This window comes from Geotrypetes seraphini, chromosome 5, assembly GCF_902459505.1.
Source record: "Geotrypetes seraphini chromosome 5, aGeoSer1.1, whole genome shotgun sequence".
Classification (NCBI taxonomy): Eukaryota; Metazoa; Chordata; class Amphibia; order Gymnophiona; family Dermophiidae; genus Geotrypetes; species Geotrypetes seraphini.
The window spans coordinates 55808798-55831956 of NC_047088.1; the positions used below are offsets into that span (position 1 = coordinate 55808798).

Here is a 23159-nt window from a genome sequence, read left to right on the forward strand (position 1 = left end):
CTAGTTCAGATTATTTGTTTTCCTCTGATTAAGAGATCCATATGGTCCTGGACAACTGACACATGATAAGAAAACAAACATGTTTTGTGTTGGTTAAATAAAACATATTGCAGCCTCCAACAGAAACATACAAACACATATGTCTTCAGTTTCTGATTTTCCTGGTAAATTCTGAAGTGGAGCAGGCATCCATAGTTTATTTATTTGTTTCCAAGATGTGTTCAGTTCCAAAATAGCATCATTCTTGCCACTTTAGAGCCCTGTCGACAGTACAGAAGGAGCATATCAATTATATATGAAATATCAAGACAAATATATGAATAAAATATCTAGCATTCAATCTTCCAGAAATACCCATCAGCAGCAAAATGTCATTAAATCCTCTAGGATCTCATTAAAAGATTAACATTTGCAAGAGTAATTACTGCTACAATAGGATTGAAATTGAAGAAATAATAATTTAAAAAAATACAAATTCTATAAACTGTTTTTGAATTTGAAAAAAAAAAATTGGAGTTGTTATTGCAAAATATGTGATTTAGAAGATAAAAATTACCCCCCTCCCCTTTTACAAAGCCACGCTAGCGGCTGTTGCTATGGTATTTGCTCTGATGGCCCGTAGGGAATTAATGGATGTTGGAGTGTTTGCCGCGCAGTAGCTTATTGCGTGGCTTTGTAAAAGAAGCCCTATGACAGCTATATGTGTCTAATTCCCCCTTTTACAAAACTGCAGAAGCGTTTTTTTTAGCGCAGGACTGGCGCACTGAATGCTCTGCGCTGCTCCTGACACTCATAGAGTTCCTATGAGCATCGGGAACGGCGCAGAGCATTCAGCACGCTAGCCTGCATTAAAAATCGCTTCCAGAGTTTTGTAAAAGGGGGGGGGGGTGTAAAGGTTAGCAAATACAGTGGTACCTTGGATTACGAGCATAATCTGTTTCAGGAGCATGCTCGTAATCCAAAATGCTTGTTTATCAAAACAAAGTTCGCCATTGGGGATAATGGAAACTCAGATGATTCATTCTAGAACCCGGGGTCTATACCTGTCGGGTGCCGGGTGCTGCAGCGCCATCTCCTCCATCGGTCATCTGAAGGAGAACCCCACAGTGCCGCTTCGGGGGGGGGGGATGCCAGCAGCTGGAGAACCCCACAGTGTCACTTTGGGGGGGGGGGATACCAGCCGCCGGAGAACCTCACAGTGCCTTCAGAGGGATGCCTCCTCCATCCGCCGGCCAGCCCTCCACGTCGGATGCCCCTCGCATGCTGGAGAGCCACCCGAGCCCACGCAGCCGAGCGCCGCCCCATCTGCACGCCGCGCACGACACGCACACGCCAATGATTGACGCTGTGCGCGTCACGGCCGCACAGGCCCAGACAGAGGTCCTCCAACCTGTGAAGGCCCCGATGTAGAAGGCTGGCCGGAAGATGGAAGACGAATACCCTGTAAGTATTGCAAAACACTCGCAAAACGGGTTACTCGCAAACCGTGGTACCACTGTATATAGCTTGTTCATTTTTAAAATCACTTTCTCATTTGGGCTTTAAATTGGGCATTAATATCACTTCTCTAGGGATAGAAATAAATCTTGAGGTGAGATCAAGGGCATCCCTGAAAATTGGAAGAATTGATGACTTTGATGCCATTAACCTATATTGGAACTAAATTTAACAGTGCCAGTGTTTGGAGGTATCATACCTGAGCCAAAAGCACTGCACTCTAGTAAAACACACAGACATTCTACCTTTCAACATGATATGCCGACAATCTGTGTAAAACAGAGCAAAGTAAGATATGCATTGATTTTTATTTACGTAAATGATCTTGATTAATACTTTTTAAAGATCTTGGCCCCTTTTTATCAAACTGTGGTAGGGTTTTATTTTATCGCTGGCTGCAGTGGTAAAAGCTCGACGCTCATAGGATTCCTATGAGCGTCAGTGTTTACCGCAGCGGCTGGTGATAAAAAATCCCTAACGCGGCTTGATAAAAGGGGGCCCCTTGATTGAGGGAAAACATGTATTATATGGACATATCATTATATAGTTATACCATTCTGATAGATGACCTTAGAAGCTGACAGCTCTGCACTGTCCTACTGGAAGTGCAACTATTTTCAAAAGGAGAAAGATAAAATCTATGAACTGTAACACAGCAGTAAAATCATGAATGACAGCGAAGGTGTCAAGGTGCAAAACAAATGTTGAGGCTTTATATTTGCAATTTTCATATTTAAATGCCTTCCTTTATTTCTCACAAATACTGTTAACCCTGTGTTTGGCAAATGGTGAGGACATTATCACTTGTATTCTCATTTGTAATAAAATAGATTAACTTGCTGTGAAATTTTAACTAGGCTGAGACACAACAGTAGCTACCTAATGAACCAAGGCGCATTACTGTTAAGTAGCTAAATAGATGCATACTGATTACAGGACTGAAAAATGGGTCTGTTTACTTGCAAAGAAGAAGCTGTTCAAGGAGCTATTTATTATGTAAAGAGAAACTTTGTGTTACATTTTTGGAATAAACATTTAAAAGCGGACCATTTCTGAATCAATAGCAAGGCTGAGAGAGATGAGTCTCCATTTTCGCAGACTTCTGCTAAGAGAATATATTAGCCCCAGTGCGTACCGAGAAAAAAAACCAACCCAACTATGTCCTTCCTCTGCATGTAAAGTACTGTGTAATACTATTCCTAATGGTCACAGAGCGAATTCTTTTGTCAGAGTTAGCAGATTGTGCTTTGTATACAGTATTAAAGTAGTAATCCTATGTAGTATGCTTACACTTTTACGCCCATATTCTATAAACGGCGCCTTAAGTTAGATACTGGTAGGCACCCCAAACTTAAGTGGTAATGCCATTTAAAAGTGATTGTAAGATGTAAAATGAATAAAGAATTAAAAAAAAAAATTGTTTGAAAACAGAAATGTAGGCGCCTATATCGCGCTTATGGGGGGCACCTTAGAACCGCTAAGGTCAAAGAAGGCATGTCTAACGCTGGAAATGACCTTAGGCATCTCTGTAAACGTGATTCACATCAAACAAAGGAACCAGAAACGTAGGCCAGAGTTTTCAAGGCCTACAGTTTTGGTGCCTATATTTGAGGAAGCTGTGATTCTACAAATGATATCGTTGAGCGATTGACATGCGATCAGTGGCTGCATTGCTGCTGGGGGGGGGGGGGGGGGATAATACTTCAATACTGTGTTTTCAGTCACTTGTGTTACTTGGATCAGGCAGGTTTCCTGGAGTCCTGCAGAGCTTGCCTGTGATAATGAAACAACCCATTCCCACTGGCAGAACTGTAAGTGGAGGACTCTTGCTCTATATAGAGCAGTGGTCTCAAACTCAAACCCTTTGCAGAGCCACATTTTGGATTTGTAGGTACTTGGAGGGCCTCAGAAAAAATAGTTAATGTCTTATTAAAGAAATGACATTTTTGCATGAGGTAAAACTCTTTATAGTTTATAAATATTTCCTTTTGTCTAAGTCTTAATAATAATATTGTAATTTATAGCTAAAGAGACTTATGATCAAGAAACTGTTTTATTTTACTTTGGTGATTATGATAAATATACCGAGAGCCTCAATAGTACTTGGCGGGCTGCATGTGGCCCCCGGGCCGCGAGTTTGAGACCACTGGTATAGAGACCACTGGTATAGTGGTTCCTAATGGGGTTAACAGTAAAATAACATATCTTACTTAACAGAAACGTAAGCCCCTAGTGCTAGTAATGTGAAACTACCTTTAGGGGTACTATTTTGAGTGATGGTACCAGAAAGGACAGGAGTAACTGGGCATCGTTCCTGCCCAAGAAACCATTAGATCACCTAGTAAGAGCCCATTGGTCCCAGGACTGTGAGTAGTCCTTTGGGGAGTGAGAGTTTCTTCTGGGGGGGGGGGGGGGGACTTTGGATCATGAGGGTGCTAATGGAGGGGGGTAAGAGTTGGAGCTTCAGGTTCTCAGGTACACAGTAGTTGCCAATTGCAGCCGTCTGCTGAAAATTATTCTTCGCCTGTACCTTTTAAGACAGGATAGGTGATAAATAAAAATTAATCAATTCTTCTTGTTAGTAACAAAAAAGCTTGATCTATCCTGTCCCATTATATTTTCCATCTGCTATGTCTCTTAATATAGAAAAATCATAACAAATTCAGAGGCCCTTTTACTAAGGTGCGCTAGCATTTTTAGCATGTGCTACATTGCCATGCATGGTAACCCCACGCTATGCGCCAAAAACTAATGCCAGCTCAATGGAGGCGTTAGCATCTAGCGTGCTAAAACCACTAGCGCAGCTTAGTAAAAGGAGCCCTACAGTGCAGTAATAATTGGGTTTAGTGCTTTTTAACACCGTACTTTCCCATGTGCTAAGCCCAGATTAAATGCAGCACTTTTTACTTTTTTTTCATTTTTTAAAATTTGCAGGTCAAGAATAGCACTCAAGAATAGCATTAACTCTCAAGAATATTAGCGCTCAAGAATAGCAAATTAACTCCCTCTTTTACTTAGACATGGTAGAGGTTTTTACTGCGACCTGGAGCGCTAAATGCTCTTACGCTGCTCCAACACTCATAGAATTCCTTTGAGCTTCAGAGCAGAATCGGAACATTTAGCACCCCGGGAAAGGTATAAACCTCTGCCGTGACTTAGTAAAAGAGGTCTTAATTAAAATAGGAGCACTTAACACCTCTTATTTAAAGGATGCTAAGTGCTCTTGCATTAACCTTGCTTTACCCAATTAGCAAAATGCTTTAATATGTTTTGCAGTAGCCTGTTCTTGCATGCTAAAGTTGTGGTAAGGGCTTAGCACCCTTTAGTAAAAGAGCCCCCCAGTGATATAAATTTGAAGCTGGTTTAGATGAACCTTTTTCATTTCAGGGAAATTCTGTATGCTCTTAGGGCTAGATTCACTAAGGGCACGGATTGGATCCAATCCGTGTCCAGGGGGCTAATTCACGAATTGCCCTCATGCAAATGAGAGCGATCGGAATCACGCCCCCCAACTGCCTGCCTGGATCGCTCTATAGCTGTCATTAGCTAACTGAGTCATTAGCATTATGAAGACAGTTCATGTCCATGAAGTTGCTGTAAAATCTGAGCAGAGACTACACCATCTTTTCAAGCTGATATAATTTTCCAGCTTGGTTCCCTGATGCAGGAGCGAAACAGGCTTTGTCTGTTGGAACCTTCAACAAAGATAAGTGTCTTGTCATTCAAGCATATGATTTATTGGAAATCAGTTGATTGTTATATACAGCAAATATTAAGGGTTTTTTAATGGTATTTTGAAGCATACAAATAAAAACTTGAAACTTGAAAACTTGTTTAAACAAGAACTCTAAAAGGGGGAAACAAACAAGAGACTAACAAGACTGACTTACACAAGAGGGTAGAGGGTTAGAAATCCATCATCACAAAGAAAGCAATCTAAGGAAGGGAAAATACGAGAGAGAAAGGAAATCTCATGTGAAAAACCCGAGTTAGGGAGGAATTAGGAAACTGAAGCAAAAAAGATTTAAGGATTAAAAGCATCCTCCTACTTCCATCCTCCTACTCCCATCCCACAGACAAGAAGCCCACCTTCCCTCCCCAGAATGCCTTTCCCCTGGCCCCCCCCCCCCCCCTAACTGGTCTATTATGAAATGATCAATCTACATTCATGTGATCTGCATATTGTGGTAATGGAACATTCTCCACTATACACTACACATTTCACTTATTTTCTCAAAACAAAACAACACCATACCTAGAAAAAATTATTTTAACAAGTGCTTTAAATATGTAACTCTCAGATAATCTAACAACGTCAGGATTTCCATGATTAACCTATATAACCCATCCTGAGCTCTTTGGTGAGGATGGGATAGAAAATGAAATAAATAAATACAATTAAATACTAGTACATGAAATAGGGAGTATCCTGTACAAAACAATTTCAACAGATTTCTGAGAAGAATGCTTTGATTTTTTTTTTTAACATTACAGTAAAACTTTGGATTGCAAGTAACTTGGTTTGCAAGTGTTCTGCAAGACAAGCAAAACATTTTATTAAATTTTAACTTGATATACAAGCAAGGTCTTGCAATATGAGTACTTACAGTATACACACATCACAACTGAGCCGATGGTTCTTCTCTCTCTGACGCTGCTGGAGTGTAGTGACTTTTCTAAATGAGCGAGGTCTTGCAATGCAAGTACGTATAGTATTTTATATTAAAGTTTTTGGGTTGTGGAACGAATCGTCTGAGTTTCCATTATGTCCTATGGGGAAATTTGCTTTGATATACGAGTGCTTTGGATTGCAAACATGCTTCTGGAACGAATTATGCTCGCAAACCAAGGTTATACTGTACTTGATATAGGAGCACATGCCATTCTTTGACATTGCTTACACTCAAATGCATCCTCATTCACTAAGATCCCATTTGTGATGCTCTCCCCCCCCCCCTTTTTATATGCTTCATTAACAAAACACTTGCTTAGCATATAAACTACCATTTACTCTCATGCAGCATTAGTGTGAGCATAGTGGGACATTTAAAAGCAAAAACACACACAGTTTAAAATCTGGAGACAACTCAGCCATCTCAAGTCCAGCTGTGTCTGCTACCACTTCCTATCTCTTTTCTTCATAAGCAAAGAGGTAAGTCATCTCTGGAGTTTTACATCATGGGTTTCTCTCCTTCAAATTACCAATCAACCTTTTAAGTTCATATATTTTCTCATTTATTTTCACAAGACAAAGTCTCCATACAATTAGCAGTAAGGAAGATCCCCCCCCCCCCTTCCATCCCACTTTGTGCAATGCTCTGGTTTCAAGTAATTCACCCTCTTTCACATATCAAAGACTGCTTCAATCTTTCTTTTCCTCTGGACTGATGCTAGCAAAGTCCCTGGTAGAGTTTAGGATGTTTTCTACCGCTTTAGCATGCGCTGCTGCCATTAATGTCTGTTATTTTACTGCAAGTCTCATTTTATGCAATGAGACCTAGTTACTAATCATGCGTATTAACAGTATTACTCTCCTTCTGGTCTAAAAGCTGTTTTTTTTCCTACAACAATATGTTTTTTAAGCTTTCCATGACCAAAAAAGATTACATGTTCACCTCACTGTTTCTTGCTAATATTCTTTCCATTATATCAAAGCTGCAATTTCTGATAAATTGTTGTAAATCTACCCTTCATTGCAGACTGTTGTAAATTGTTGTAATTTATTGTAAATCTGCTTGTAATTTGTTGTAAATCTGCTTGTCAATGCAGGTCATTTGCTAATTGATGTAAACCACCTAGAACTCGCTGGGTATGGCGGTATATAAGAATAAAGTTATTATTATTATTATTATTATATTTTTCTTAACTGAGAAAGTGTAGCTCTCAAAAGTTGTGCATGCAGATTTTAAGAACATAAGAATTGCCGCTGCTGGGTCAGACCAGTGGTCCATCGTGCCCAGCAGTCCGCTCACGCGGTGGCCCTTAGGTCAAAGACCAGTGCCCTAACTGAGTCTAGCCTTACCTGCGTACGTTCTGGTTCAGCAGGAACTTGTCTAACTTTGTATTGGATCCCTGGAGGGTGTTTTCCCCTATAACAGCCTCCGGAAGAGCGTTCCAATTTTCTACCACTCTCTGGGTGAAGAAGAACTTCCTTACGTTTGTAAGGAATTTATCCCCTTTTAACTTTAGAGAGTGCCCTCTCGTTCTCTCTACCTTGGAGAAGGTAAACTTAATCTCCTTTACCCTCTCCTCTCTCCCTTTCCCCTTCCTCCTCTCTCCCCTCTATTTCTCTCCCCTTCCTCTCACTCCTTCCTCTTCCTCTCCACTCTTAAGAACATAAGAACATAAGAAGTTGCCCCCGCTGAGTCAGACCAGAGGTCCATCTTGCTCAGCGGTCCGCTCCCGCGGCGGCTCATCAGGCCTAGTGCCTGAACAGTGGTCCCTGATTAATTTTGTAACTTACCTCTAATCCCATCTCTATAATCTACCTCTACTCTTATCTGTACCCCTCAATCCCTTTGTCTTCCAAGTACCTATCCAAAGCTTCTTTGAACCCCTGTAGCGTGTTCCTGTTTATCACATCCTCTGGTAGCGCGTTCCATGTATCCACCACCCTCTGTGTGAAAAAAAACTTCCTGGCGTTTGTTCTAAACCTCTCCCCTTTCAATTTCTCTGAGTGCCCCCTTGTACTTATTGATCCCCTTAATTTGAAAAATCTGTCCCTGTCTATTTTTTCTATGCCCTTCATGATCTTGAAGGTTTCTATCATGTCTCCTCTAAGTCTCCGCTTTTCCAGGGAGAAAAGCCCTAGCTTTTTCAGTCAGTCAGTATATGAGAGGTCCTCTCTTTAGAGTCATCTTGAGCCTGTATAGATATGAGCAATGCAGAAATAGAAGATTAGATTAGATTAAACAACCTGTCTTTATCTACTAAGTCTATTCCCTTCATTATCTTGAATGTTTTGCAATACGCCCAATTTTTGTGTGTAATTTATTGAGTAACAAGCCAATTAAGGCCAATAATTGGATGCTTACAATCACTTATTCAACTATACAACTAACCAGATAAGTTTTTTATTTTTATTAATACTGTAGGGAAATAAGTTTGACATAATTGGAGAAAATGAATTTATAAAATGCATGGGTCTGATGATGAGGTGTAGTGGGCTTGAAGTTGTCAGCACAAGCAATAACAAACAATTTGTACTTCTGACTGGTCCCGATAAAGAACATAGGGGGTCCTTTTACTAAGGCGCGCTAACTGATTTAACGCACGGTAATCGATTTAGCATGCACTAAATGCTAATGTGCCCATTATTTTCTATGCATTAGCATTTAGTATGCGTTAAATCGATTAGTGCATACTAAATCGGTTAGCGCACCTTAGTAAAAGGACCCCATAGTATATGTATTGTGAGAATTCATAACCAATAATTACATTCACTAATTGGCATTAATTGGCAACAATTATGATTTGCATGTGCATCTGCTAAGCACTATTCTATAAATATACACATGCAACTGAAAAGGGGGCATGGCCATTGGAGGTGCATGGGTGGGTGAAGGCCATTTATTAAAGATGCATGCACAAGGATTTATACCAGGTTTTATTTGGTATGAATCCTTATCTCTAAAGTTGAGGACAGATCTTGGCACTTAGGGCTAGATTCTATAAATGGCGCCTAAGCAGGTCTAACTTGTAGGAATCATGCCTAGCTGCACCTAAGTAGACTTAGATATCATTAGGTGCCATTGTAGTCGCTGGTACAATAGGCCAGATTTTACTAGGCCTAATTTACCGACGCCTAGCTCGGATGCCTAGTGGCACCCAAGTCAATCATGCCCATTCTCTGCTTCTAACGATACCTACTTTTCAGGTAGGCATCGTTAGGCATCATAGGGCGCCTTGACTTAGGTTTTTCTAGGTGCTGCTTGGAGTTCTATGCGTAACTCTTAATTGTTTAATTTATTTTGTAATTTAGCAATTAACTTCAATGGCATGGTCAATTACCACACCATTTAAGATAATTAACATAATTTGGGTTTTGCACAAATTTTAGTTAGGTGTTGCTAGGCAATGCCCAGGGTGCCCAGCGATGCCTAACATAGGTGCCATTTATAGAATCTGGCTCCAAGTTCTATTCTATAAATCTCATCCAACTTGGAGCACTGTCTATAGAATAGCAATCAGCACACATTTTTTTTAGCACCAAAATTTGGGTGCCATTTACCGAATCTATTTCAAAATCCTTTCTAGATTGATTTTTTTTATTGCCACTACACAGCAACTTGTATTTGTCTAAATAAATAGCAGACACTTAAGGATCTTTGTTCCTCGCTTCTCTGCCATGATCAAATACATGTCCCAAGCTCATCATGATTCGATTTATGAGCTATTAACATCTAGGAGTCACAAATGTCATGCAAATAAGGCAGCCCACTTTTCTGATCAGTGAAGTAGGACAAATGTATTTAGATATTTCTGCAAGGTAAAAAAGATGCACATGCAGACATAGAAGGATTACAGATACAGGAGAAAATGCCTCCTCACATCAGAGAAAATGGAAAGAACAACGAAAGCGACTGCTTGTGTTCAATAGGATTTATTTATTCATTCATATAAAGACTTGGAACGCACATATTTTGGCCTAAAAAGCCCGCATCAAGAGTCTTAACAGAAGTCTAGATCTTACTAGACTGGCCTATATTGTCTCGAAGTCTGAATACATTTGATGTGTACTAATGAATGCACTAATGAATTCAAAAAAATTTAAAAAAGGCAAAAAGAGCCCATATTCATTAGTGAAATATCACATCAAGTGTATTCAGACTTCAAGACAATAGTGACCAGTCTAATAAGATATAGACTTCTGTTAAGACTCCTGATGCAGGCCATGTAAGCCAAAACACATCCATATTGAGTCTTTATGTGAATGAATAAATAGATCCTATTGAACATAGAGGTCGCCTTCACTCTTCTTTCCATTGACATAGAAGGATTACGCATACTAGAGGTTCTTTTAGTTATAGAAACCTAATGCATGCCTTTAGATAATGATGTATTATTTATATCTATTTAGAAAATATTCAATACATTATACTGCTCATCTAAAGAAATTATTTAAAATATGCACATTTGGGACCAGATTGAATAAGTAGCACTCAGAAATGGATGCTAAAAAAAAAAAAAAAAGGCACTAAACACTATTTTGTAAAGGATGCATGCCAATTCCCATGCCTAACTTTAGGTGTCAGACCTACACTTACCGAAAACTAGTATAAATACTAGCACCCAAGTTAGGTGCGCTGAAGCAGTATACTATAACTGTGTGTGCATCTTTTGGAACACGCCTGACACAGCCCTGACCAGACCCCTTTTCGAGTTACATACTGTTAGGCACCATGCCTTATAGAATAGCGCACAACCAGATGTACATGCCAATTAACATCAATAATTGGCTATTAGCACCCAATTAGATTAAGAGCTTATTAACAAATTAATTTGCATGCATATCTTGGCAGCGTGCCCAAAATTGTATGCCATATATAGAATGTTGAAGTTGTTGCTTTAATGTCTTACATAAAGCAGCAATGACTTCAAGATTAAAGCAATTTGTTTTTGCAGTAATTTAAACTTAAACAACAATGGGAACAAGATGGGTAACATTAACATGAATAGAGATGTGTCTTTTACCCATGAGTAACATCAGCTTTTGAGTTGTTAGACTAAGATTGCATATATTGGTATGTATATGTTTCTCTATTTTTAGCATATAACTTAATTTAAATTCTTCTAAAACAGTAGGTAAACCTTCATCATTTGCCAATCAGTAATACTTCTATCATTTTAGCTGATAAAACAACAACAATAGCTTAGTGATTAGTGCAGTGGACTGCAGAGAAGAGGACCCAGGCCCATATCCCACTCTAACTAGTACACTTGTGGTTGAAAGTGTGATCTCACCAAATCCCAACCAAAACCTACTGTACGTATTGACATATACTGTATGTGCTACCTGCAGACTTAAGGGCTATTGGGAATGTATACAGTTGCATTGAGTAGGTTTAAGATGAGTTTTGGAGAGTTCACCATATAGTGTAAAGCGGGTTATGGTAAGATGGGTACTTAGGACCTTTTTATATGAAGTTCACTGCAGTGCCCCTGAGGTTCCCCATTGCTCTGCTGCGATGTTTGTGTGGCCAGTCTGCTAAGAACACTGGCTCCTCCTATGTCCCAATGACTGTTTTTTGTGTGGTTTTCATTTGGACTTTTTTTTTTTTTAAATGGTTTAAAAAGATAGACACGCTGAGGACAAACACATCTAGGAAATGGTAAATTTCAAAACAAAAAGTTAAGATGTTTTCCCATTTTGAAAATGGCCATTTTCTTTACTGGCTTTTTGGACATTTTTCTCAAAATGTCCAAAATTGGATTATACGTCATATTGAAAATGTTCCTCTAAGTTAACTGTGTGAAATGAGTGTTGCTTATGAGTCAGATATAATTAAATATTAATTTTTTTTTTTTTTTTTAGAAAAAGTAAATAATAAGTACTATATTTATAGCAATGATATACTTATTATGGCTTTTCATTTTAAGGAGAGAATTCAGGACAGCCCATCTCCATCACCATCGCTGGAAGACACTCAGAGGCCAGGTAGCCATGCTTCTTCACATCAAAGCAGTAGTGTATCCAGCTCTCCATCCCAGGTTGACAACACGCCTGACAGAATTGGTTGGTACTGCCATATTTTCTTCCTATTTAGTTGGAAAATTTAAGCTGTTAGTGGTTGGGATAGGGAGAATGAAGAGTTCACTCCCTCTACAAAACTGAACAAGTGAAAATTGGAAGTGGAGGAGACTTAAATTTACTTCAGCAGCCATTTGGTTTGTGACACAAGCACACTGGCAATTTGAAGATCCCTTTGAAAGGGGAAACTGTGCCACTGAGGAGGGGAAAAACGGCTTGCCAAACATTTATTGTTTATTTAATTAAAACAGGGATATATTTACTGCTCTTTTGAAGAAATCTACACAAAGTATGTATAGCAAATTTAACCCGCATATAGACAGTAAATATTTACTGCAGTCAAATATTCAAATAACAATCATGTTAAAGTACAATGTGCTACTTACAATGTCCACAGAATAATATAAAAATATTTTAACAGGCATCAAAGGGTTCAAGCAGAAGTGGAATATACAGACAGATAAGACAGAGTAACAGAAGTTTAGGTAAATGATATGGATGATTACTTTGAGGAAAAATTGTATGTGCAGTCAGAAAATATGCATACAACTGGTTTCAGCTAATGTATAATATTCATACTGGGAAGGGGCATGGGGGGAATTTTGCTATTAGATGCCTCATGTCCCTTTAAGATTGGTCCTCAGAGCATCAGCTCACATATTAGGGAACGTTAAATACACCTCCTAAGATATAGATATGTTTTCAGATCCTGAGCTCAGAAAAGGGATTAACTTAAGCTCTGTTGAATCTTTACTGACTAATAAGCTACTTGGCATTTGCACATGATGTAGCTCTTTATTTTGTCACACATTGGGCCTGATTTATTTTGAATGAAGGGCAATGATATGGTTTTTAACATTCATTGTTGTATAAATAGTGCATATTAATGCAACTTAGTAAGTCGGCCTCATAAAGACAACTGTACCTACTCTTCTAGAAATAATTAAAATGAATTTCTACGTCTTGTATTTGATATAATTGGCTGTTCTTTCTGAGGCATTGAAATTCATGTAATATTGGTTTTAAAAATGGCTGTTTTATTGTTCTCTGATTAAAGCATCTCCTTGCAAAGCGCCACAGTGTAAGGCACTTTTAATGCTTTTTGTTAACTTCAGTCTATAAATTTCAGAAAAGCAAAAGCCTCAGTTAGAATAGATAATTAAAATTAGAGTCTTCAACTGTATGACTGAACTTATACTAACAACTAGTATTTTAGCCCGTTACATTAACGGGTGCTAGAATATATGTCTGTCTGTCTTTCTTTCTGTGTCTCTCTCCCTCCCGCTGTTTTTCTTTTTGTCTGTCTCTCTCCCTGGCACCCTTTGTCTGTCTGTCTTTCTGTGTCTCTTTCTGCCCCTGTGCCTTTCTTCTTTTCTTTCTGTCTGCCTTCCTCTCGCTGTCTGGCTTTCTTTCTATCCATCTGTCTCTCTCCCCCCCCCCACACTTCCCTGTGCAGCAGCCACAGCAGCATTCCCTCCCCCTCCATGTCTCTGTGCAGTAGCATTCCCTCCCCGCCACTACTTCCCTGTACAGCAGCATTTAGATCCCCACCTTCCCTGTGCAGCAGCCACAGCAGCACCAGCATTCCCTCCCACCCCACACCACTTCCCTGTACAGCAGCAGCGTTTCCTTTACCCCTCCTTTCCCATCCCTCGGTCTTGACTGCTCCCTTAGTCCCTTGCCACCCCCACCCTTCCCTTCCCGCGGTCCGACCATCTGCCGATTCCAGCAGCGTGTACAGCACTCTAAAAACGCTGCTTCAGGGCCTTTTACTGCCTTGATTTACTCTGGCACGTCCCTGATGACATCATCAGAGATGCGGCAGAGCAAATCAGGGCAGTAAAAGGCCCCAAAGCAGCGTGTGTAGAGTGCTGTACACGCTGCTGGAATCAGCTGGTTTAGAGTCGGGACCGCGGCATCCCTTTGCGGCTGGAGTGTTTTGGGCTTCCCTTCCCGCCCCATGAGGTGTCACCACGGCTCCTCTCGATCCCGCCAGCATCGGAAGCCTTCTCAGACGCTGGTGCGGCTGGTGAGAGGAGCCGACACGGAGAGCAGGAAGTCCAGCGCTGGTGGCGAGTGGTAGGTGCTGGAAAGTAAGGCTGGGGACTCGCGCATGCACACTCCTGCAAGGCCACAGACCTACACCTCACAGATCATGGAAAACGGAAGCACGCAGTTGAGTGCACATGCGCGGCTAGCGTTTTATTATATAGGATAAAGTCAACTGTTTCGCTAACACCTGCTCTTTATACTTAGATTTCGCCAACAAATCAATTGTTAATTCCTTAAACATATGCTTATATTTTCTAGAAGAGTTTCTCTTAACAGTTAGTGCATTTTCAATCATTTTTAAATATTTTTTTTATTAATAGACAATTCTTATAAATGGATCACATTCTCATTTATTGTTGCATGAAGAAAAAGTGTTACTAGGTTTTAAATGCCTTTGCTCTTGTTGGATATTTATATAAAAAAGTGCTCCTTAGGCAGATAAAGAGAAGCCCATGGCATTTAACATGGGCAATATAACATTGGCTTTGTTTCTGAAGTGAGCTGCTTTAAGGGGAAGGGGTACTTAATTGGATGGGCTAAGGGTGGAGGGAAAAGGAGTTGGATTGGAAGGAATGGAGGTTTAATAGTTAATTATTATTAACAATAATGTGATGTAATTTTCTGTTGGTGAGGTGTTTTGAGCTTGGTTGGGGACAAGGCATTAGTAACAAAGGGAAATGAATCTCAAGGGAAACCGTTATATGATTGGATAGTGGTAAATGTGGGGTACTGATTGGAGGAAGAAAATGAAGGGAGGTTCTGAGGTTATGGTAAGTGTGGGTAAATTTGTTGGGCTTATTTTGAGTTTGAGGGTGGTGGAGGGTAGTAAAAGATTTTGAGTTGTGAGGAAACTTGCCCACTAGCCCTCCCTGTTGTCTGTTGCAGACGGGGTGTTAGGCCTGGTGTTTTATTCTAGTTTGGTTGTTTTGTTTGTGGTTTGTGAATGGGATTGCTGTGTCACAGCTGTAGTAATAGGGGAATTAATTGAATTTAACTAAACTAAACTAAAACTTAATTTTATACACCAGGTCATCAACCAATTTGGAGCTCGGTTAACGTTAAGAATAGAGTAAGGTTATTGAAGTAATCTATGTATTTGTGTTTTTCTTAATTAGTCATTTGGGTGGGCAGGAGGGGTAAAAATGATTGCTTATGTATTTCTGCAAGATGAATGTGCATTTCTTGAATTATTATATGTACATCTACTTATTTATTGAACTGTTGATAGTTGGAAAATCAATAAAGAATATTTTAAAAAAGAATAGAGTAATATAAAAGAACAGAACAAAAGAAATCTAATTTGGAAAAAATAGAATTATTAATTTCCAAAATGTTTGGCGAACAAGATTGTCTTCAGAGCCTTCCTGAAAGATAAGAAGGGGCCTAAGCTTCTTAGTGAGAGTAGCAAGTTATTCCAAAGCTCAAAAGAATGGCTAAATTTTCTGATAGATTTGATTTTGCCCTTAAGGGAAGGAAGGAAAGTTTTAATCTCTGAGAGCTCCTAGCCAGATGAGATCTGCACACATTCCTGTCCAAAGGGACAAGAGTGATACAGAGGCCAAATAAGATCTTGAATGCAATACAAATGCATTTAAATTGAATTATCATATGGACTGGAAGCCAATGTAATTCTCTAAGGAGAAGGGAGCACATGGTCAAACTTCATTGGACGCTAACTCTAAGGATAAAGGATAATTATTATGAAAGGATGAGTTGCTTATGTGCAAAATTGCTGTAAGCTGAGGTGAGACCTTGATGACACTGCAGGTCTCACATGAACAGACCTGCAAATATAAGTGGAGGTTGGATGAATAAAATAGTTATGGCTAGGTCAATCCTGACTAGTCGTGTAAGAAAATATTGAAGGTCGATATGGGATAAATGTTTAAAATAAAGTATAAACTATTAATTGTGGTAACAATAAAGCTGTGGCGATATGTTGTCCAAATTACTTCAACGCTGTTGGGTGGTTATTTTGTTTGAGTGAGAACAAAAGGAATGCAAATGCCAATGTTCTGGAAAAGGATGCATAAATGTCCAAACTTTGTCCAAAAAGCAATATTTGCATGGTATTTTCTCTTTTTGGTACCTTATTTTAGCAGCTATGGCATTTAGTTGTAATCTCTTGTTCATAGCTATGCTGCCTAACACCAGAGATGCGGAACTCACTGACCAGGATACTGGGACCAGTCTTAAAAAGATTCACAAGGAAAAAGGTGTAGTATAATTGTTCTTATTTATATTGAGTGTAGTCATATTCCATCCTCCTAAGCTCATATTTGTCCTACAAAATGCTATAATTTAGTAATGCGCTGATCTTGAAACATGTTTAGATGTTGTGCTATATGATTGCATTATATTTTTTAAAGACTGGATGCTTTAGAAACTTGTTCTACCAGAATGTTTTATGCTTTGTGGTCCTTATACACTGTGGTTTGGCTGAATTGAAGCTCTGCAAGCAAGATGGCAGATTTGTAATCTAGAGTAGAGGTACCGGTTTATTGTTTGGAACAATGATATTATGACCTTCTTATTCTTTAGAATAATTGCCATAATGATTAGGTACCAGCAGTTGATAATCAGATTATGTAGCTTAGGTGTAACTGGACTCTTGGTAGAATCTCAAATGCATTATAATGCTGGTTGGATAAATGGTGCTATCTAATTCCAATTTATTGTCCAATTTGCTGTAACTATCAGAGAATTTCCCCATTGACTGTCATTTGGGGTAAATTTTCAACAGAGTGTCTAATTGCAAAAGTATGCAGGTACTTTTAAGCACTCATAAAAGAAGGTGATTTTCAAAGATAAGGTACCCATGTATATAGTGTTTGAACACTGGGTTGCTATGCAATTAAAAGTATAAGGTAATGATGGAATAAGTTAAATGCATTGGAAAATAAATATATGTGTACAGATCCCAAACACACCTCTGGAATGCTCTCCAGAATGCCTTTTTTTGTCTATATGACCATAGGTGCGTACATTATAGGGAGATCCCTGACTGCTCTGAAACTGCTGTGGATAACAAGGAACCAAGCCTGGCCTCTGTTACCCCCCTTTCCTGAATTCCTATTAGGTAGGTATAGGGATCAAGTACCATACCATACCGATTCTTGTATCCTGTAAATATCAGCTGGGAATCATTGTGGCTTACATAATATTAGAAAGGATACAGAGATTTTGACATTATACAGATGACTGCATAGGACTAGGTTAGTTCAGTGAAGAGAATAGATGTGTTTCCAGCACTTTCCTGTTTGGTGCAAGCTGCACAGGAGGCTGTTCCAGATTTTGGGGCTTTGGAATTCGAAGGTGGATTCAAAAAGGGCTTTCCTCAGAACCATGTGTGGGGAGGGAAGTGCTAGTTTCCAGTGTTGGATTGTCCTCAAGTTGTTGAAGGACTATATGACCCGGATGACAGAAGTGAGTCCAGCTCAGTTTTCTCCTTATATGGCCTTATGTACCATGCATACAATTTTGAACTGGACTCTGCTCTTAACTGGTAGCCTTGACTTAGTTTTTGGCAATGCATAAGAGGTAGAGGTCATCTGCTTAGAAGGTGTGGACATGGGGGTCAGAGATTTGTTTGCCCAAGATATTCAGGTATATGTTGATGCCACAGAACGCCTCCCATGGCTGTGATTTCCTTTTGGTTGAGAATTCAGTGAACCATTGGACTCCCAACTCTTCTAGATACAGGAGCAGTAGTGAGTGGTCTACCGCGTTGGAGGCTGTGAAAATGTTGAATTGTAATAGGACTATTTCTCAGATAGTACTTAGCCTTAAAGGTTAGTTCGAGAAGGAGTGATTTGGTGCTTTGTCGTGGTCTGAAACCATACTAGGAGTCATGGGAGCCATCTACCTGATTTAGGAATTTGGCACAGAATTTTATCAGTTTAGCCGGCCATGGCATTCTGGCTATTGGTCTGTAGTTTTCTGCCTTGCTCGAGTCCAGCCCTGCTGCTTTGAGGATGGGATGTCAGAGAAATGACAGATAGTGCTGAGAGGTAGATCCCCTTTTGACAGGCAAAGGTTGGCTAGATTGGTTAGCCAGTATATAAATTTGGTTCGTGCATAGTCCAGCAAGTTAGCTGGACACAGATCGAGATGGCATTGCTTTTTTGCGAGTCTCTTTAGTAGGTTAGCGATTTCGACTGGCTTGACTTTGGTGAATTCCTTCCAATTCCTGTCTGCAGGTGTTCCCATTTTATTTTCGACTAGCCTTATGTTTGATGCTATGCAATCTTCTGGTGTGTGTGCAAAAGTTTCTATTATAGATCTGATTTTGTTCTGGACATTGAGTGAACGTGTCAGGGGTGATATCTTTGGATATTAGTGTAGCGAAGATCTTGAAAAGACTTTTGGCAGAGTTTTCCGATTGGCTTATTAGCATGTCATAATATGTCCTTTAGGCCTCAGCTACCGCCAGCCTGTTTTGTGTCACCTCCTTTCACCCGGAGAGTGTGGTGCCAGGTTAGAGCTACAACCTTGCTCCAAGTCACTTAATCCTCCACTGCCCCAGGTACATTAGATAGACTGTGAGCCCACCAGGACAAATAGGAAAAATGCTTGAAGTACCTTTATATAAACTGCTTTGAGTATGGTTGTAAAACTACAAAAAGGCATTATACAAATCCCTATCCCAATCCCATTGACATAATAGATCCTATAATACCAATGCCACTGTATAGCAGATGCCCATTACAAGCTGTTTGGTAATTGAATGTGGCATTACTTTTGGGGGAGTGATCATGATGTGGTAGGTAAGAAGTGATCCATATCTTTCAGATGACTAAAGGTCTCTTTTGCCAAAGGGCATTAAGCCCTAATGTGTGAATAGTGCACAGGAAAATGCTGCCCATAACTTTCATCAGGGGTCCTTAAGGCAAACAGAGACAAAAAATAAGAATAGATAATTTTAAAAAAACCAAAACAAAAAACGTAAAATCAAAGTAGAGTTGGACAATACTTAAATAGGCAGTGAAAAATCCATACCTGTATAGCAACTCTATTGAATGTCCATGTTAAACTGTCCATTGTATCTTCCTGGGTAACTGACCCAACCTCTGGTAATGTAATCTGACCTTGAACTAAATAGGTAAAGGTGGAATAGAAAACCTGATTTACATAACATTACATTTTACTATAATTTGAAATTTCCTGTACATTATTCATTTAGCAGAAATATTTTTTTCTGGAGGGGAATGGACGTGGAATTGTTATTCAGGTAGCATACTTATGATTAGTATTTGTTACCTGACTTACCGTGGGAGCACTTAGCATTGACCATAGTAAACTCTTGTCTTCTTTTAGTCATGTCCTTCCTCTCCTTGCATCCTCTTTAAACACAGTTGCTCCCTTCAAAGTGTTTCCCCTTCTGTTTCTCCCATCTCCCTTTCTTCCTTCTCTCCCTCAGAAATATTGTATGACCCTTTTCTATCCCTTATGTCAATTCTTTGTATGTATACCACTAATAATTTATTTGAGGCACAAACGTGAAACTAATAATAAATATGTTGAAAATGCGTTTGTGAAATTCAGTTATAAGCAGGGATTCATCCAGACCATGTATGCATAGAAATAGCTGACATACTTAAAATCAAAAAAGATGAAAAGGAGAAAAATAAACCTCAATTGAGGGCAGTTGGGACTACACAAGTACCCAACCCTCCACTCATCATCACGGGTTTATAAAAAACTCCAAAACATGTATAGATAATCAATTCTCACGTTTATCATTCATACAAAATCTTCTTTTTGTTATTTTTTCAAAGTCTTTTTTATAAATTCAATGTGAATGTCAAGCAGTAGAAGGCCCGAATCCCAAACTTAACCATATTACTTGGCGAGGACTGCAGCTGAATGCAATAAGTATAAGCAGTTTTTAGAGATATAAAGTATACATATGGAATTGTGAAAAAATACACTCATCTGAAATCGAAGGTTTTCACCGGAGGTTTCCAATTCAAAATCCCGACAGAAAAGACTTTCTGTTTCGCCCAACAAGGGCTACTTCAGGGGAAAGATACCCACTCAATTATCTCTCTGCTTCTTATTATCTACTGGTGGTAAAGCCGACTCCTCTCAAGATAGTGCTGGGACTGAGAGACGCGCCCGGCTCGAATAAAAACACGAACCGGGCATCGTGGCGTCATCATCTACGTGATGCACCATAGGCTAAACACAAGCACTTCTATCAAGCTCCCCAATTGACCACAAAAGGGACATTAAAGGTAAATTTCAGAAAAACGGCTGCCATTCATAGGCTGTATTTAAGCCGAATGGTTCTAAAGTTTGTAAACGACTAATCAATTGTTGTTCCTTCTGCCATAGCATTCTTCTACTATCCCCTCTTCTCTGAGTTGGTCGCAATTTCTCAATGACCCAACATTTCAAGTTCTCGAACTTGTGGCCAAATTGAGTGCAATGAGCAACTATCGGAGCTGTTAATTTCAAAGTATTCAAACAACTTTTATGTTCAGTAATTCTAATGGTTAACGTCCGTGATGTTTGACCTATGTATAAACGGTCACATGGACATTGGATGGCATATATTGTATTCACAGATTGACATGAAGTTGCATGATGTAAAATAATGTTCTTGCCATCACTAGGATTGGTGAAACAGGAAATCGTCAGCATTATGTCACAATTTGAACAATGGCCACAAGGTCTGTGACCTTTCTGAATATTGTTTAACTCTTCTCCTGTAAAATCTTCCTTAGACGTATGACAAAGCAAATCGCTTAAATTTTTATTTCTTGATTGTGAAAAAATAAATCTTTTGTTTGCAAAACAAGGAAGCGTTTTTAATAGGGAAACATTATATAATCCTAGGGAAACATTATATAATCCTAGGGAACGTTATATAATCCTAGGGAAACATTGTTAGAGTATAAAAAACCTCATTCAGATGATGTCATAATTCCATGTGTGATTAAACAAACTCGTACGTCATCACAAGTGATCAAGAAATATAAAAAACACCTTCCCCTATTAAAAACGCTTCCTTGTTTTGCAAACAAAAGATTTATTTTTTCACAATCAAGAAATAAAAATTTAAGCGATTTGCTTTGTCATACGTCTAAGGAAGATTTTACAGGAGAAGAGTTAAACAATATTCAGAAAGGTCACAGACCTTGTGGCCATTGTTCAAATTGTGACATAATGCTGACGATTTCCTGTTTCACCAATCCTAGTGATGGCAAGAACATTATTTTACATCATGCAACTTCATGTCAATCTGTGAATACAATATATGCCATCCAATGTCCATGTGACCGTTTATACATAGGTCAAACATCACGGACGTTAACCATTAGAATTACTGAACATAAAAGTTGTTTGAATACTTTGAAATTAACAGCTCCGATAGTTGCTCATTGCACTCAATTTGGCCACAAGTTCGAGAACTTGAAATGTTGGGTCATTGAGAAATTGCGACCAACTCAGAGAAGAGGGGATAGTAGAAGAATGCTATGGCAGAAGGAACAACAATTGATTAGTCGTTTATAAACTTTAGAACCATTCGGCTTAAATACAGCCTATGAATGGCAGCCGTTTTTCTGAAATTTACCTTTAATGTCCCTTTTGTGGTCAATTGGGGAGCTTGATAGAAGTGCTTGTGTTTAGCCTATGGTGCATCACGTAGATGATGACGCCACGACGCCCGGTTCGTGTTTTTATTCGAGCCGGGCGCGTCTCTCAGTCCCAGCACTATCTTGAGAGGAGTCGGCTTTACCACCAGTAGATAATAAGAAGCAGAGAGATAATTGAGTGGGTATCTTTCCCCTGAAGTAGCCCTTGTTGGGCGAAACAGAAAGTCTTTTCTGTCGGGATTTTGAATTGGAAACCTCTGGTGAAAACCTTCGATTTCAGATGAGTGTATTTTTTCACAATTCCATATGTATACTTTATATCTCTAAAAACTGCTTATACTTATTGCATTCAGCTGCAGTCCTCGCCAAGTAATATGGTTAAGTTTGGGATTCGGGCCTTCTACTGCTTGACATTCACATTGAATTTATAAAAAAGACTTTGAAAAAATAACAAAAAGAAGATTTTGTATGAATGATAAACGTGAGAATTGATTATCTATACATGTTTTGGAGTTTTTTATAAACCCGTGATGATGAGTGGAGGGTTGGGTACTTGTGTAGTCCCAACTGCCCTCAATTGAGGTTTATTTTTCTCCTTTTCATCTTTTTTGATTTTAAGTATGTCAGCTATTTCTATGCATACATGGTCTGGATGAATCCCTGCTTATAACTGAATTTCACAAACGCATTTTCAACATATTTATTATTAATTCTTTGTATGTTCCATCCTAGAGGATTGTTTCCTTGGTTTCTCCCCTCAAACATGGCTTTTAAACTGTAAACCATTTTCATGTGATTTCTATAATAATAATATTAATAATAATAACTTTATTTTTCTATACCGCCATAATCAAATGACTTCTAGGTGGTTCACATTGAAAGAAGGCAGGACTATCAGAGAATTACAGAATGCAAGAAGAGAAATGTTACATAAGAAATAGGAGTTACATGAGAAATTACATCAGGTTTGCAAAGGGGAAATATCATAGTGAGTGAAGGCCATCTGTTTAGGCGATGAATTTGTCATATTGTGGTATATCAAATATATTTGGACTTGGATTTAATTATTTGCAGTTGCTGCGCACTAATGACAACATCAGTGCATAACCTGCAAACAAAAAAAAGTAACAAAAATGCCTTATTTTACCAGCACGATTTGTTAGTATTTTAGTAAAAGGGCTCTTAAAATTCTACTTACTCAGATATAGAAACATAGAAAATGACGGCAGAAAAGGGCCACGGCCCATCTAGTCTGCCCA

The 23159-nt window shown here is 39.0% G+C and overlaps 1 protein-coding gene across 8 annotated transcripts in view; it reads left to right on the plus strand.

The window, feature by feature from the left end:
• The window catches only part of DACH2 (dachshund family transcription factor 2), an 845689-nt gene that overhangs the window by 679094 nt on the left and 143436 nt on the right, over positions 1-23159 (plus strand). For 5 of the 8 annotated variants that reach the window (XM_033945577.1, XM_033945572.1, XM_033945575.1 and 2 more), the window contains 3 exons: positions 12097-12232; positions 16435-16515; positions 17277-17378. In XM_033945577.1, coding sequence (XP_033801468.1) covers positions 12097-12232; positions 16435-16515; positions 17277-17378 — 319 coding nt within the window. The remainder of the gene's footprint in view (positions 1-12096; positions 12233-16434; positions 16516-17276; positions 17379-23159) is intronic. The other 3 variants (XM_033945573.1, XM_033945574.1, XM_033945576.1) reach the window with 2 other exon arrangements.